The 17,095-nt window shown below is 37.3% G+C and overlaps 1 protein-coding gene across 4 annotated transcripts in view; it reads right to left on the bottom strand.

The window, feature by feature from the left end:
- Positions 1-3,941: 3,941 nt before the first annotated feature.
- Positions 3,942-17,095, bottom strand: part of MIB1 (MIB E3 ubiquitin protein ligase 1) — an 80,343-nt gene continuing 67,189 nt past the window's right edge. For 2 of the 4 annotated variants that reach the window (XM_080578970.1, XM_080578968.1), the window contains exons 18-21: positions 15,751-15,829; positions 14,105-14,218; positions 12,860-12,960; positions 3,942-7,657 (exon numbers count right to left, since the gene is read on the bottom strand). In XM_080578970.1, coding sequence (XP_080435096.1) covers positions 7,517-7,657; positions 12,860-12,960; positions 14,105-14,218; positions 15,751-15,829 — 435 coding nt within the window. In that variant the 3' untranslated portion in view covers positions 3,942-7,516. The remainder of the gene's footprint in view (positions 7,658-12,859; positions 12,961-14,104; positions 14,219-15,750; positions 15,830-17,095) is intronic. The other 2 variants (XM_080578969.1, XM_080578971.1) reach the window with 1 other exon arrangement.

Raw genomic sequence — 17,095 nt, 5'->3', positions numbered from 1 at the left:
TCTAGAGACTGCTTTTCAGAAGAATTTTTGAGTATCTCCTGGCAAGCCTGGACATACTCCTCATTCACTGCAAAGGGAACAAAAAAAAAACAAACAAACAAAAAAAACTTTCCAATGCATCCTTCTGTATTGACTTGAAATGAGCTGCACGAAGCATGAGAACTAGATCTTCAACAGTATCATTCCCGACTGAAATTACCTTTCCATATTGTGGAGAACCAAGTCTGTTAAGGAAGCCTCTCTTCTTTTTTAAATCAAATACTGCTGCTAATATTTCTCCCCTATATAAGACAAAGTACCCTCATGAAGAACCACCCTCCGCATTTACTAAATGTCAAATCTGAAGGAAATCTCCACAGTCCCATTGTTCGTGCTTTAAACATGCTGCATGATGGAAACAGCTTGAATTAGTTAGGAACGCAAGGTGCATTAAGATACAGAGCGGCATGTTTGCAAACTGCCCTTTCTTTTGGGTCTACCGCCCTTCTCAGTGTGGAAGAAGCCTTCTCAAAATCTACAAACATCAGTATCTAACACCAGCCACACCCACTGTGACCAACATTAGGGGCTGAAACCCTAGAGACCACAGAGACCACATCCTAAAGCCTATGCTAAAGCTATTGCCATCACTTTCAATGCGGTAGGTACTGAGAAGCATGTGAATAGCTTGTAAGCCTTAAAGCAAAGAACAAGTGGGTATTTAAAATGTATTTTGATAATTTGCATCAACTGTTTTCAAATAAAAAGATTTTTTTTTAAGTCTCTCTGAAAAAACTATGCATTCATATAGACCTTTCATATAAACCACAGCTGAAGGAATCTTGAAAACAACTGAGAAAGCAACAAACTTTTTTTCTGTAAGGTCATTTTTCACCTGTACGCTATGATAAATAGTTGTTCTTGCTTCAGATACAAGAAGCATCACACTCGCACTCAGCCTGATGGGGTATGTCAGCCACCCGGACGTCTGCTGGGAACACAACACGGCGGGCTGTAAGCAATCCAGGACACCCCTGGAGTGCATTGAGGATAACCTCCTGGTCCAGGTGCTAGACAAACCAACCAGAGGAGAAGCCTTATTGGATCTGGTGCTTGGCAGTGCAGAAGAGCTCATTAAACAGGCCAAGGTTGGAGGCAGTCTGGGCTGCAGTGACAGTGCCCTGGTTGAGTTTGTGATTAAGGAGCATGGGGCTGGCAAACAGCAGTCAGGACCCTAACCTTTAGAAGAGCAAACTTCCAGCTGCATAAAGAATTTGTAGGTGAGATCCCCTGGGACACTGTCCTTAGGGACACAGAAACTGATCAGAGCTGGCAGCTCCTTAAGGATGCTTTTCTTAGAATGTCAGAGCTCTCCATCCCCACGTGTAACAAATCAAGCAGGGAAGGCAGGAGAGCAGCATGGCTGAGCAAGGGCCTGACGGTCAGACTGAGGTGTAAGAAGGAAACGCACAGGCAGAGGAAGCAGGGACATGTGGCCTGGGAAGAGTACAGGGATGCTGCACAGATGTGCAGAGATGGGATCAGGAAAGCCAAGGCACAGATGGAACTGAGCTTGGCAAGGGATGCAAAGAATAACAAGAAGGGATTCTGTGGGTACGCTGGCCAGAAAAGAAAGGCCAAGGGGAGAGTTCCCCCTCTGATAAAGGAGAAGGGAGAATTGGTAACGACAGACATGGAGAAGCCTGAGGTACTCAACTTCTTTGCTTCAGTCTTCACTGTCAGTCAGGCTTCCCACATCTCTCATTTCCCTAAACATGAAGATGAAGGCTGGGGGAACAAAGTCCCTCCCACTGAGGAAGAGCAGGTTCGAGACCACCTGATGACACTGAACAAGAACAAGTCTATGGGGCCCGATGCCATACATCCCAGTGTCCTGAGGGAACTGGCTGATGGAGTTGCCAAGCCTCTCCCCATCACATCTGAAAAGTCCTGGCAGTCACGCCATGTGGTGACTGGAAAAAGGGAAATGTTACTCCCATTTTTAGAAAGGGAGGACCCATTTAGAAAGGAGGACCCAGGGAACTACAGACCGGTGAGCCTCACCTCTGTGCCTGGGAAGATCATGGAACAGATCTTCCGGGAAGCAATGTCAAGGCACATGCAAGACAAGGAGGTGATCTGAAACTGCCAGCAAGGCTTCACCAAGGGCAGGTCGTGCCTGACCGATCTGGTGGCCTTCTGTGATGGACTGACTGCATCAGCTGACAAGGGAAAACCAACTGGTCGCCTGCCTGGCCTTCTGTAAGGCCTTTGACAGAGTCCCACATGACATCCTGATCTCCAAATTGGAGAGAGGGAATTGAAGAGTGGACCATTCAGTGGATAAGGAAGTGGCTTGAAGGTCGCACCCAGAGAGTGGTGGTGAATGGCTTTATGTCCATGTGGAGACTGATGATGAGGGTGTCCCTCAAGGGCCTGTCCTGGGACAGGTGATGTTTAGTATCTCTACAAATGACACAGACAGTAGGATCGAGTGCACCCTCAGCAAGTTTGCAGATGACACCAAGCTGAGTGGTGCAGTTGATAGAGCAGAAGGAAGGGATGCCATCCAGAGGGACCTGGACAAGCTGGAGAAGCGGGCCCATGTGAACCTAATGCGGTTCAAGTCCAAGCGCAAGGTGCTGCACCTGGGCTGGGGCAATCCCAGACATGAGCACAGACTGGGAGAAGAACTCACTGAAAGCAGCCCTGCAGAGAAGGACTTGGGGGTTCTGGTGGACAAAAAGCTCAACGTGAGCCAGCAGTGTGTGCCTGCAGCCCAGAAGGCCAACTGCGGCCTGGGCTGCATCACCAGAGGAGCGGCCAGCAGCGTGAGGGACATGACTGTCCCCCTCTGCTCTGCCCTTGTGAGGCCCCACCTGAAGTGCTGCGTCCAGGCCTGGGACCCCCAGCACAAGGATGTGGGGCTGTTAGAGCGGGCCCAGAGGGCCACCTTCAGAGGGAGCAACTCTCCCATGAAGACAGTCCGAGAGAGCTGCGGATGTTCTACCTGGAGAAGGTTCCAGGGATACCTCATTGCGGTCTCAGCACTTAAAGGGATCTTATAAAAAAAAGATGGAGAGCAACTTTTTACATGGGCAGATGAGAGAAGACAAGGGGGAATGGTTTTAAACTAAAAGAGGTGAGACAACCTGATCTAGTGGGTGGCATCCTTGTCCATGGCAGGGGGGCTGGAACTACACGATCTCTAAGGTCCCTTCCAACTCAAGCCATCCTATCATTCTATGATTATTAAAACAATTAGGCATTAGAGTCTGATTGATTGTTATATTTAGTTACATACAAGTATTTTTGAATGAATCCATTAAATTGAATCCTAAAAGCATAAACTATGATGCAGCAAATGCTATCTCAGAGAACGCGAGTTACTATATCTGGCAGGAGATTTTTAAGGGATCCCATTCATGTAGCCAGATCTGCAAAGGTTATTCAATAACAAGCTGGAATATAACACAAATTTAATAGCAACTCTAATTATTATAATGAATTGTGTGCTGATACAAAAATTTGCACATAAGGAAGGTTAAGGTCAAACTTTTTGTTGTTACAATATAATCTGCCCTTCATACTTCTGTTGATTAAAAAATATTGGAATATCTGGAAAATTCAAAGGCAATCAGCATTTCTGATGTTACTGCAAACTCACTCTTCAGTGGTATATTCTAAAGAACCAGAATATTTTGAGCTTTGGATCGCAATCTCCGTCACCAGATAAGGTCTGGTGGGTCTTTAAACATTACCTGCCAAATACTCACAGAGTTACCAAACATTTGTTGAGGTATAAAATCTTCCAATTCTGTGGCAACATCTAACTTCATTACGACTAAGAAGAATCAAATTAAATGAGCAAAAAAAACCCTTCCCAGTGACGTGTGCACAAAAATCAGTATTAATTCTGTCTCTTTACATCTTTAAATCAAAGCTATTGAAAGTCAGAGTGTATCTTATATAACAAGTTTTATTAACCATACAGTACATTAGCATTTTTCTTGAAAAGCTTAGACCTTGCTAAGCAGTTTTAATGAAAGCAATTATATAATGCTATCTGCATACAGAAATCCACTACATTCACACAGACAATCTTAAATTTCTCCAATAAACAGTCATGTCAAAAGCTACAATTTACTGAAAATACAAAGTTGGTTTTAACAGAAGCAAAAACGTTCCTGTGGTTCAGTAAAACCTGTTTTGTAATATGAATAATTTGCATTCCTGAAGACATGAAGCTTGGGACAAGAAGTATTTCCTAGAAGCTCAAAATGAGACATTTTTGATAACATGAAATGGCATGCAAACATATAGGTTTGTTGCTGATTCTCTTTTTTATAAAAAACTTACTGGGCCAGAATAAAGCAGGCATTTTTACACGTTTTTTAATACAACGACCTCTCCCCTGACACCAAGGACATCCCATAAAGAACATTTTGTCAGCTCTCTTTCCCACAAATGCTGCTTCTGTATATTTGTACGCTATGCCCTTCAGAGCCCCAGGGCTGCCCCAGGACTGGTGCAACAATGAAACAACTCACAGAAAGCTTAGCAAAACCTAAATTTGCCCATTTCCTTTACAGAAAGTATATACAAGTATATAAATCCATGGCAGGGGCATTTCAGTTATATGAACGTAAACTCCTCCACTGGATTCCAAAGATACTTGCATTCTGTAAGGACTCTACGGCTGCTGCCCATTACTTAGTTCTATCAAGGCACTGTACAGTCACCACATCCACAATATTCCCCGAGATGTGTTGAAGAATATTGTGAATTTCTTTAAGTTGTTAAAAAGCCCTGAGTCAGAACTTTTTTTTTCTTTGTTTTTTACCACAGGCTCAGCTATAAAACCTCTAAACTTTTTTTATACTAAAACTTCTGTGATAAGTTTTGTTTTGTCAGCACAAACAAGTTACGAAATGCATAAAAAGACAACAGTACGGATTCCAGCAACTTCTGCAAGAATAATATACAATGTACACTGTGGCAAATCATACAGCTCTGTTGTACGTAATTTACACAGTCAGTAAAAACCATTCGCAATGAATTCAGACATCAAAACTGATGAAGCAAAATAAAACTGAAATGTTCCCCATCCTTTCCCAAAGACAACGAATAACCAGCAAAGAATTCAATACTTTGACAGAAAGGAGGTAGCCTTACTAGAAGTTAGGATGGAGTGATATTTTAAGTGAAAATATGAATCCGACTTCTGTAGCACAAATAACAGTATAGGCTTTTCGGTTCATCAGCTGCTACTGGAAGAGTAAAATTAAGTTTCTGACACTTAATGTGCAGTATTATAGAAAAAGCTTAGACAGATCACTAGCCCCAAGCAACTTCTTCAGACGATTTAGTGTTTACGTACACTGCAATACTGCTAGAAATAAGTATGCATACATAAAACTTCGTCTCTAGAAAACAGCTACACAATAAAGACTTAAATTATTTTAAAAGACCATTTCATGTCTTTAGAAGAAGCTAAAATACTGATTGTAAGACTATGCTAACAAGGCACAAGTACTTGTGCAAATCTGCTAGATCCTTACTCAATTCAAGGTAAGAGCAATAGTTCCTAATCCAACTTTCTTATTTACAAAGTAACTTGTTTATTCTCCTGCCTAATTTTTCAATAGACTCTTCAGCAAAATGGAATTCTTCCAAATCCTAGCATACGAGCACAGAGTATTTCAACAAATGGAAGGCAGGTACCAATAGCCCAAATTCTGAAAAGTGCCAAATGAGTTCAACAGGAGCTTGGGTACAGCAAATGATAAACAAGGGGTTGGAAAAAAAACAGCGATAATCACAGAAAAGTTAACAAGCTACAACTATTTAGCATGTTCTATTAGCCTTTTAGGTCATCTCCATACTTTAAATCACTGTGCACTGATGGGACCATTTATGTATTTCACTAAATTGAAAAAAAGTGCTGTAACCATCTGTGCACAGCTCGCATCTGAACAACATTTATTATCAGGTGTCTTCTTGATTTGCTTGGGAAACAAGTGGAGATATTTTACCCGATTTAATTTCAAAACTGCTATTAAATATTAGGGGACAATCTTAAGAACCAAAGCCTGCAACCCTTGAATTTTACAGTGTATCAGAGGTGAATGCCTTACTGATTTTTCATCTCATTTTCACTTTGCTCCGCAACAGGACTAAGTCTTAGGAGCAAGCCCACATTCCTGTTAGCTGCGAGCAACCTTTTAATCAGTATACTTTCTTCCACCCAAAAAGACAGGAGGAGGTACTTGTTATCAAAACGTTAACACTTTGAAGTCCTCACAGTAGTACTTCCATGTCCATGAATACCTCTCAGTCACATCAGTGACAGCTAACTCCCTCAGCTGACTTCAGCTCACCTAAGCATAGCTCAAAATTAACTCCTCTTCCAGCAATATCCTGAATTGAAGTATTACCTATTAATGTTTGTCATTAATGTTCTGGTGTAACACCCAACACAGGTGAATAAGCTATATTAATTCTTTGCTTTTGCTGTTGACAAAATTTGCCTGGAGACAACACAACTAATTTAAGAGAGGAAAACAATAGGTAGCTTGCTTCATACATCATAAGATACAACATTAAAGTTTAACTTTTGGAAACTTCATCTCAGTTTTTTTCTAATTTGTAGACCCAGAATATTTAAATGGCCCCACATATATATTTGTTCCCCCACAACTGATCAAATTCACTCATCTGAAACAGATTAACTGACCCACTGCTCCTATGTTTTACTATCCAACCAAGTTAAACACAATTCCATATGAAACTGTGTGGCTAGACAGACTTAAGAAGTTCACTAAGTTAGCTTGAACATGTTATACTAAAGTGCAGTTTGAGGAATGCAACATCTCCAAACTATGTTTCTTTTTTTCCTGTTTCTTTCCCAACCCATCCTCAGAAAGGGCACATTAAAGTTCAAATTAGCTTAACATTGTATTTTGAGGCCTGATCCTAGTGAAATAGTACGATGTTTATTATTACTGTTTATGCACTGTGTATTGATTTTGCATTATCGTGTATTTCAAGATAACAATTCTTGTGAATCGTAACTGTCACAGGAAATCTGAACGTTCTCCAGAAAAGCATAAAACAAAAAGCACTACATATTTATATTCAATAATAACTGACAATATATTAAAAAAGGGGACAAAAAAAGTACATTGCTTGACACCTCATACATACATTACAAAACATGAAAGAAACCAAAACAAGATTGTCCCTTTACACTTTAAGGGGAAGAAAACAACAGAAAGAAAACTAAAAAAAGGACTGCTGTAAATTAGCTTCAGGCTCAGATCTTAGTTTTATGAGTAAAGTTAAAAGCTGACTGTTCAAATACTGTTCTATTATTTGGTGTGTTCACAGTCTTTAAACAATTACCATGTAATGAACCTGCGCTACAGTATTAGAAATGTTTTCTTTAGAACCTTTTACTGCCTTTCAGACTTGCAGAGATTTATATCATTAAGATGTCCTTATTATTCATGAACTCTCACTGGTTCGTTCCACTGTTTTAATACAAAAGGATCCTTCGTTCGATTGCCTTGCGGCATATAGGGCATTCACTCATTCGGTCTCCACAAAGTTGACATGTTCCATGGCCACAGAGAAAGATCATATTCTTCAGACGGTCCAAACAGACAGGACACATGGTCTGTAAAAGATTTTGACAGGTTATATAGTCAATGACAGCACTGATGCAATATTGAGAATGCAATATATACTAACAGTTAACAATAAATACGCCATCTTAAGCATAATAGGTCATTGGCATAGCATAATCCAGCGACTGAGCATATATTCCAAAACCTTATTATTATTTTTTTAAAACATATATTTTTACATCACATTGATCTAAAGTTTTTGGGCTTTTCATGACACAAAGCTTGTGCTTTTTGTTCCTTTGCTTTCTGTTCTTGTTTTTTTTTTTTCCTCAGATATGATCTCCAACTAAGGCAACCAAGTAGTAGGTTGATACCAAATTTTCATTATCATCACCTAAATTTGCAAAATTAAGACACTATTCAGCAACATTCCCCTTTACATGATGTAATCTTTCAGGGAATAAACAACACAAAATTTTATGTCGTGCAATGCGCAGGTAAATGATTTACCTATTTCTTCTCAGGCTCCCTAGCTAATCAGGTACTTACCTTTACAGAAGAAGCACTAAACATATGTAAAAACAATAAAAATGCTGCATAATCAATATTACATGTAAAGATTCAATTCTGATAATTGCAGTCTTTACTCACGGAAATTACCTACATTTTCTATGAAAAGAATACCAAGTTGTATATGAAGAGCAATTAATAAATCAGTGACCTTCAGTCATAACAATAGCACAGCAAACTTTTAAAATCCTTTTTAATGGATGAATATTAAAGTGACAGCCAATGCCCAGAAAGATCTAAAGCTCTTCAACAGCAAAGTTGATTATGTACTGAATGAATAAGGAACAATGTCCTTCACCTGTCATATGTAGAAATTGAAGTTTTTGTAAGGCATGTTCCTTCACCATAAATATATTGCAGCATATCTTATATTAGGATTTCATCTTAAGAGGTTTATCAAAGGTTAGTGAATGAATAGATATTTAACGTCTGATAATTGTTAATATTGTTCTACTGTCCAACAAATCAAATCCATGATGTGCTCAGATCTGAGACGCACTAACACTTATGAATGTATATTTTATATATAATATGAAATGCTAACAGGTACAAGACTTCAAACACAAACTCGTTTTATCACTACCTTGAACTTGTGACTTGTTTCCATACTAACTGCTGGGAGTTTACTTCAGTTTGTTCATTTTTGAGAGATACAAGCCATACTAGGAACCCTGTCCAGTATAATCTTAAAACATATTTTCTATGGAATTAACAGATATTACTTTCTAGGGTTGATTGCTTAGATGAAGACAAAAATAAAAATAAAAACAAATAAATAAATAAATAAAACAGAGCTTAAATTTGCATGGAATTTGGCCAAATGCCTATTTTGATTTCCAGGATATCAGTATAATGTGCTAGCAGATATGTAAAACTTCCAGATAAAACCTTATGTCAATTTGTTATATAGAAAAGGATACAAAAAAATCACTCCACAAACACCGTGCTCCAGCTTTGCCAGAATTTCTAAACTATCATACCAAAACAGTCTCAGAACTAAAAATTTGCAGACTGACTGTCAGTCAGTCCAGCTTATCTTTCCGTTCACACCACGTCATCATCTACACTTCCCAATGGAAAAATTAGAGCTTGCTTCTGCCAGTAACCTACCGTCTTCAGTATGAGTGAAATAGCTGTCAGTTTCCAATGAATATGCAGTTGTCCTGTGACAAGTATCCATAATCTAATACCATTAACGTGATGTCCTTTGATAAAGGACTGACAAAGCAACCCAAATCTTACCACTGGAGAAAAAAAATTGCAGCCCTTATTCTACGTTCTTAGCTTAATTATTTGCCGTTGTGTCTAAATATAAAGTTAGAATTACTGGAATTAAAAAGACCTGCTTTTCTCCAAAATGCTACATGACTATTTGAAAAATGGAAACACCCATCAAGGGATACAAAAATATCTTTTCAAACACTGTTGCTTCTGATGAATTAATTCAGTGAAACACAGAAATACTAACATTTTCATTTTCTAGATCTCTTCTGCAATTGCATATGCAATACTAACGAATTGCCCAGTTTCTCCTGCTCAGTACAAACGTGGAATATTTAAAATACATGAATTGTTTTATTTCTTAATATGATACTACTTTAACATTTATGCTACTTCATAAAGTAGGAAAATTATTAGTAGCCTTCATTACTTGACTACCTGCTCATATGCACTTTTACAGGGGAATAAAGTTCATTATATGCCTTACAGCCAATTTGTGCCACAGCAGCAGGAAATAAGCAGAATCTATTTCCAGTAGTTTGCTAGAGTGTCCTCTGTATGAAATCACATTTTACATCTTTTAGCTGCGTGAATCATTTGACTACTGTCTTCTGAAGGAAAACAAATGGTATAAAAAGGCACTATATCTGTTATATGTAAAAATAACTTCTGTGGATAAGTAAAAGTAGGTCTGAAAAAGTACTCATCACACCTTTAATTATAACTTGGCCTGATAATTCAAATAAATCAATTTTTACCACTAACAACTTAAATTGCTTGAAATATTTCCTTATTACTAAAAACATTTTCTCCAACAATATACAGGTGGCACAGTGACAAAATAAATTTAAGTAGAAAGAAAGTGATGTAAGTATGGTGAAGGAACATACACAAGGTGTTAGACAGATGATGATGATAATGTATGAAATGAGGTGAAGGTATCACAATTACAGTCAAAAGGGTTCACATTCAGGGAATCCCTGAAGAATGGTGTGGTCGTCAGATGTGGGAGATTCAGCTGACATCAGGCATCACTTCTGCTTGGCACGAGAAATGGTTTTAAAAGCTTGCTGCGCTAACATATTAGATTATCATTGAAGGTATGAGTTGAAACAGGTTTATACCTGCTGAAAGAGAACAAATTAATTTTAAGTACAAAACTATCATTGTAACAAAAGAGTGAACTGTTAAAGCACAAAGCAAAAGAATACATGACTGAGACCAAATGCTATGCATCAATTCAAGCACAAAAAGATCAGATGACTAATTGTAATCAAATCCTACTTTATACTCATAAATGAGATATAAAACTTGCCCCCTCACTAGAATAAGCAGTAAAGACAATAAGCAAAACAAGAAAGAGCCTCAAGCCAAAATCTGCACAAGAATGACCAGAACTACCTCTTTCTTGTCAAACAAGCATTGAATAATCATCTGTTCTATATTTATTTAAAAAAATAAAAATAAAAATTAATGGACAAAAGGGCATTTCAAAGCAAAAGAATGGACCTCAATTCTCAAAGCATTCTAGTATTAAATCTTTCTTATTACTGCAAATATGAAAACCAGAAAATATAAGTAGAAAACAACATGTATAAAATAATTATTCTTTTCTCCCTAATACAACATAACTTTCTGATATTAGAAAGCTCACTGCTATAGCAACTCCCTACGGAAAGACAAAATTATTATGAATGAAAGAGCACCTTATGAGAACCAAAAAAAACCACAACTGAGATCACATCTAATCAAGGAGAAAAACTGTAAAATGAAGTAGTTTTTCTTTCACATCCCTCCACTAAAAAAAGTATTACCGTAGCCAAGCAGAACTCAAATCATTTATAAACTCATAAAATAAAGTAACCAGAAAAAAAAATACATCTGAAGAAAACAGATTACTTGGATTCGAGCATTCATCTCCATGTTTGGATCTATCATTTTGAATGCCAAAGCAGTAACCTTATTATTAACAAGGTTATTCTTTTCATCCAACAATGTTATAAAAAGTAAAACTGAAATAGAACAGCAGATCAAAGAAGTCACAGATATGCAGTAGCTCCAGACGTTACCATTGAGGAAGACATGCATTTTTCAAATGACAATTTTTAATCTGCATGTTCTTTTGCAGACACAAACTATGGAAGAGTATGCTTTTAATCAGATATTAGAACTTCTACTGCTACTGGGGTCTTGGACCATATGACAGGAGCAGCTTTTCACATACATGCCACAAAGATTAAAATTCACAGCATATCAGCTCTCAAATATAAGGCATTTAGGCATGGGCCCTAGAACTGGTGACCCAAAACTTCAGTCTTAACTTTCATGCACAAGAACAGCTGAGAGTAACAACCACCTCAGCTAGATGCGATGCTGCCATCACTGAAGCATTACAGACTGCTGTAAGCCTCCAAGAGGAAAAGGCAAGTAGTATAACAAGAAAGTTTCTGTCTCCTATATCCATTAAAACATTTTTTTCCAATTATGTTATACATACAGAAGTCAAAAATCACATCAGTAAGTTCATACAACAGTCAAATACTCCAAGTCTTTTACTGCTGAAAAACCTCAAATTTTCATTTATTCAGATGGAAAAGATTTAAAGGTTGGACTAGATGACCTTACACGTCTTTTCCAACCCAAATGATTCTATAATTCTAAATGATTCTAAAAGCAAGGAAACCATGTAGTGATTTACCACAGGACAAGTCCTGCATGTAGACAAGTATTTCAATAATTCTACTGGAACTAGACTTAGAGGCGTAACAAATCTAAACAGGCAACTCTCAATTCTCTGAAACATTAATTTTGAGTTTTGTTTGCTTTTATTAGGTTTCGAAATTGCATGTAACTTAATTAACCAATGAATTATCACTCTCTATAGCCAATATAAATAGATTTCCACCTGCAAACATGATGCATAATTACAAAAGAAAAAAACTCTCATTTCATTCCAAATATTCAAATAACTTAACTTACACGCCATGGATTTCATTTTGCAACCACCAAATTGTTTTAACAGTACATAAACCAGATGCTACAGCTAAATGCCAGCCACTGCTCAAAGGCAGCTCATGAACAGACAAGTTAAGGTTCAGCTAGATACAGAGCAGTGAAGAATATCTACTTTCATCAGCGTTCTGTGAGAACAACTTCTGCTGTAGCCAGTACATTCAGGTCAGCTGAACAGGCATGGGACATTCTGACTGGGCAGACCACCCTATTTAGTCACACCAACACAGACATTTTAATAGATGGATTATCAAAAATTGCCACTTCTTTTTGGTTTTTATTTTTAAATCTGTACGTGGAAGACAAATGAACATCACAAAAATTATTGGTTAACTAAAATTTAAGACCTGAGTCACTTCAATGTGTTATTTTGTTTTAAATAACAGAAGATGCACTGGCTTTTTCCAGTTACCTTAGTGACCCATAGAATTTTTATCTAGCACTTTTACCTGTTCCTTGATGTCTTGTAACTGTTGCTGCAGCTTCTGTACATCTGCATTGACATTAGTGTTGTCTTTGTCTTTCTGCATAACTGGAATGTTTCCACTTGCTGTAATTTAGAGAAAATAAAGATATGTGATTACATCTAATGAAACAGGAATAATTATTTCCAGAACACTAACTATAAATTTTCAATTATCTGAAATAATGTAATTCAAATGTATTTGATCATCTAATTTAATTCACTATAATCTCAATGCAGCTCAATTCCTGAAGAACTTTTGAATTTTGTAGCAACAAAGTCAGCAAATATTTCCTCAATAATAATGCTCAAAATGCCTCTAAGCACCTCAGTGTTGTTAGTGTTCTTATTTGTCAGTGATGCTCCTCCAGTAAAGATTTCTGCAAGTTTAAAAAAAAAAAAATCAAGCTGAGTTCTTTCACACTGAAAAACACCTTTATCCACACAGCTGATTCTATCTGGTGATCAAAACTACACACAAGTATAGAAATAATTTGTTCAAATTCTAAAGCAACTCGGGTTATCAGTTTTGTCTTTGACGGATCCAGGAAGCAATGTTGCTATATGAAACAAACAAACAAACAAAAAAAAAAGACAAGTACTTTAAAAGACAAATTTCAAATTTACAAAGTATTTACAACCCTGATTTTAAGGGTTATACTTCTCCATTTATGAGAAGTGTGAAAAGAATGACTTAATATTCCAATACAGATAAAATTCAATTCAAACACTGCACACCACACATGCAGTCCATAAAAATAATTCATAGAAATTACTCAGAGAAGTCACAAGAAGTTTTAGAAAATCAGGTGATGCAAAACTGAACAATGTCATGAAAGTTGCTTATATCTAGATGCTAAATATTTACTATTTCTTTATTAGTCAGTTCCAGAAATAAAAATAATACATGTATGTACTCTCATGCACAATCACAGTCAATCTTCAGCTTTTTCTTCATAGGTCATTAATAAGTGGCCAAGAAGTCATATATGTCTCAGCTTCTACTCTGGACAATGTAGGCAGTCCTTTAGAGAAATGGTTGGTGCTATCATAGCATTGTTACCAATATAGAAGGCAGCAACAACAGAAAGTGGATACCTGACTTAACATTGTTTTACGAAACTTTTCTTCAAAAAGGAGAGGAAAGATTTAGGTCATTTCAAAGAATAAGAAAGAAAATAAGAAGTTGGTAGTGGGGAAGGGAAAGAGTATGGGTCTTGGAGTCACTCACAAATATCATCAGTGGTATCTTCTGTACCTTTCCCTCCGCAGCACATTATGAAAGGCACTCTTCGCTCTACCACTGCCCGACATTGTACGCATTTCTTCATCAAGCTTGCACAATCTGAGGGGACAGAGAAATAAATTAACTGTGAATCCTACTATTCTCATTTTTCTTCTCTCTTAACACGAGCTTGTTTATTCTTTTCACAGTAACTATATACCAATACCATTACAAAGGTTTACAATACAAATATCTACTTCTGTTTGTTTTAACTTCATTTTCTGTAAATCACACCCATAAACAATCTCTTGTTTGGGATTCAAAGCAAACTTGTTCTATTTATTTTCTTTTAACATTATTTCTGGTGAGCAGGTTCCTCTTTTTCCAAGCAAATATCTATTCCACAAGAATTACAGAAGTTAAAAAAGTAAAATCACACCCATTTGAGACCAGAACTTCGAAGAATGTCTTGATTACCTGCTTTTTCCTTTATAACCAATGATCTCACATATTGTACTAACACGCCAGGGGCAAACAGAGGTGGCTCCTTGACCTCAAAAGAGTAAACCCATATGTTTTGATACCATCCTAGAATGAAAGCTAGCATTATTCTGCAAAAGGCAAGTGACAATGTCTCAAAATTGCCAAAGGTTATTGTAAATCAACAGAGTAGATCCTATAAAGTACACAAATTTGAGGACTCCTTCTCATCATGCTTACAAAGGATCTACAGGAAATAATCTGGAAAGAAACCTTTTGCATTTGTAGAGCCATTTGCTATCACTGCTACAGTTTTGACTTGGTAATGAGTATTTCACTGCTGAAATCACACCACAGTGATTAATCTTTTTACTGTCCTCTTCCTGGGAAACCAATTAAAAAACTTCTCTCATCATCTTTCAACTGCAGACAGAGAAAGAGCCCAGATCAGGACTGGGATCAGGATCAGGAACAATAAAGTCAGTGATGCAATGTCAGGTCTCTCAGCCAGAACAGAGAAAGAAACCAGATTTCTTTAACAAGACCAAACAAGCAATTACTTATTGGAAAAGACTACCTTCCCCCTCATATAGTACCTCAGCAGCAATTACTGCTCTTCTCTAGGCAAATGACCCTTCAACAAACCCTTGAAAAGTCTGATGACAAGGCGGTGGCTGTATTCTCACCCAATTATTCTCAAAACGGAAGATTTCTGGAGACCTCCTATGTCTTTTTGCAAGATATATGATGTATCTTTTATAGAAAAATTAGAGCCCTTGGGCAAATCTGTAGATCGCTAATGAAGCATATTAAAATATTTACTTACAGTATTTTTTAAAACATGATTTGCACTTTTGAACACACCCAGAAAACTATACCAAAACAATGAATGAACTTTATACAGCAGGCTGCTATAATCTGAGCAACCCTACTCACTATTAAATAATTCAGAGAGAAGCAACTGCTCTCTGAATTTCTGGAAATCTCCACTTTGTCCTCTAAATATTTCATTATCAGCTTGCCAAGTAATGCCAACCTTCTCCATCATCACACCAAACTATCAGGTAAGTTGTACTCAAAGTCAGATCATTAATGAGCTTTCAGCAATCTTTTATTAAAAATGTTCTGTTTCAGGACTATTTCAAAAAGAACATCCTGCCAAGTCTACTTACTCTCACAAGCACACATATGACCACAAGGCTGGAAAAGCACTGCTGCCTTTTTGTCTGAACACACCACACATTCTTCAATCTGTAAAGTACAATAAACATACATATGAGAACAGTTCATCTCCTGCTGTCTACATCAATTTGCTTTTTCATTCTCTTTGGAAAGGCATGTGGATTTTAAGAAGTTCCATCTAGTGTTAGTTATGTTTACTAATTCATCACCTCAAAATTCAATTTAAAGGAATTATCACACTGACTTCTAAGAAGACATATTTGCTGGCATTATTTAAATGTTCAGTATACTGACAGGCACATAGAAGCAGCTAGGACAGTGTGTTTATTTTTCTTTACTCTTTTCTCTTTCTTTGCTCCACCATATAGATAAAATTGTATTATGTATATAATTCATATACAAATTATATGTATACTATATATACTAATTTGTATATAATTGTACATATGTAATATATACAAAAACATATTTGCAAGACAAATTCACAATAATTTATTTTATATTCTGGGTTAGGGTTTTCCCATGCCCTTTAACGTGACAAACTGTATGGATACAGCGGCCACAGACACCTCAAGCCGCTCCATTCATACGGGCCTGGACCACTTCTTCTAAAACTGTTGTCCAGGTTCATTCATTTCTTAGCACTGCAGATATTACGCTAAGTGTTTATACAGAAGAACATTAGAGAATTATTGAATAGATACTCTCCAAATTAGCAAAAGAAATCCAAGGAAGGTTATCCACAAAGGTTAGCTTTCGCCCAGGAAGGCTGATTTCCATAGATCGTCTTCTTTAGATGGATGAGGGGGCCGCAGACTTACTTTGCTGCTCTGAACCCCCGTGGCAGAACCTTTCCACTGACTATAAAGAAAGTTTACAGAAAAGGAGCTCACACTATGTTAACATTTCGCCTTCGAAAATATGCATGGCAGAATGAGTGAACAGTCTTAAGAAGAACAGAATAGTGAACAGTAAAAACAGTATGAATTTGTATTTGCAAGTTGTGTATTTACTCGGAGACAGAGAAGAAACACAGAAGCCGACTAGCCAAAGGTGTTTGGATAGAGATAAAAAGAACAGAGTGGGTTTTCTTATGATCAGAAAACCTGTAAGTGGAATATGAGATTATTATTATTTTTTTTTAAACAGCCAAAAAGCAACAAGGAGGACAAGACCTGGCTATTACTAGGAATAAAGGAATACTCAAACAGAAAAGCAATGGGGATGCACCCAGCCTAGTCACAAATACTTGGGAGCAACCATCTGGGAAACATGAGGAACTTACTGGGATTAGGTCCCTGAAATAGGGCACAACTGGTTGATATTCTGAAGAAG

The sequence above is a fragment of the Anser brachyrhynchus genome, assembly GCF_964034855.1.
Source record: "Anser brachyrhynchus genome assembly, chromosome: 2".
In the NCBI taxonomy this organism is placed as follows: domain Eukaryota; kingdom Metazoa; phylum Chordata; class Aves; order Anseriformes; family Anatidae; genus Anser; species Anser brachyrhynchus.
This window is presented reverse-complemented; position numbering and strand designations above follow the sequence as displayed.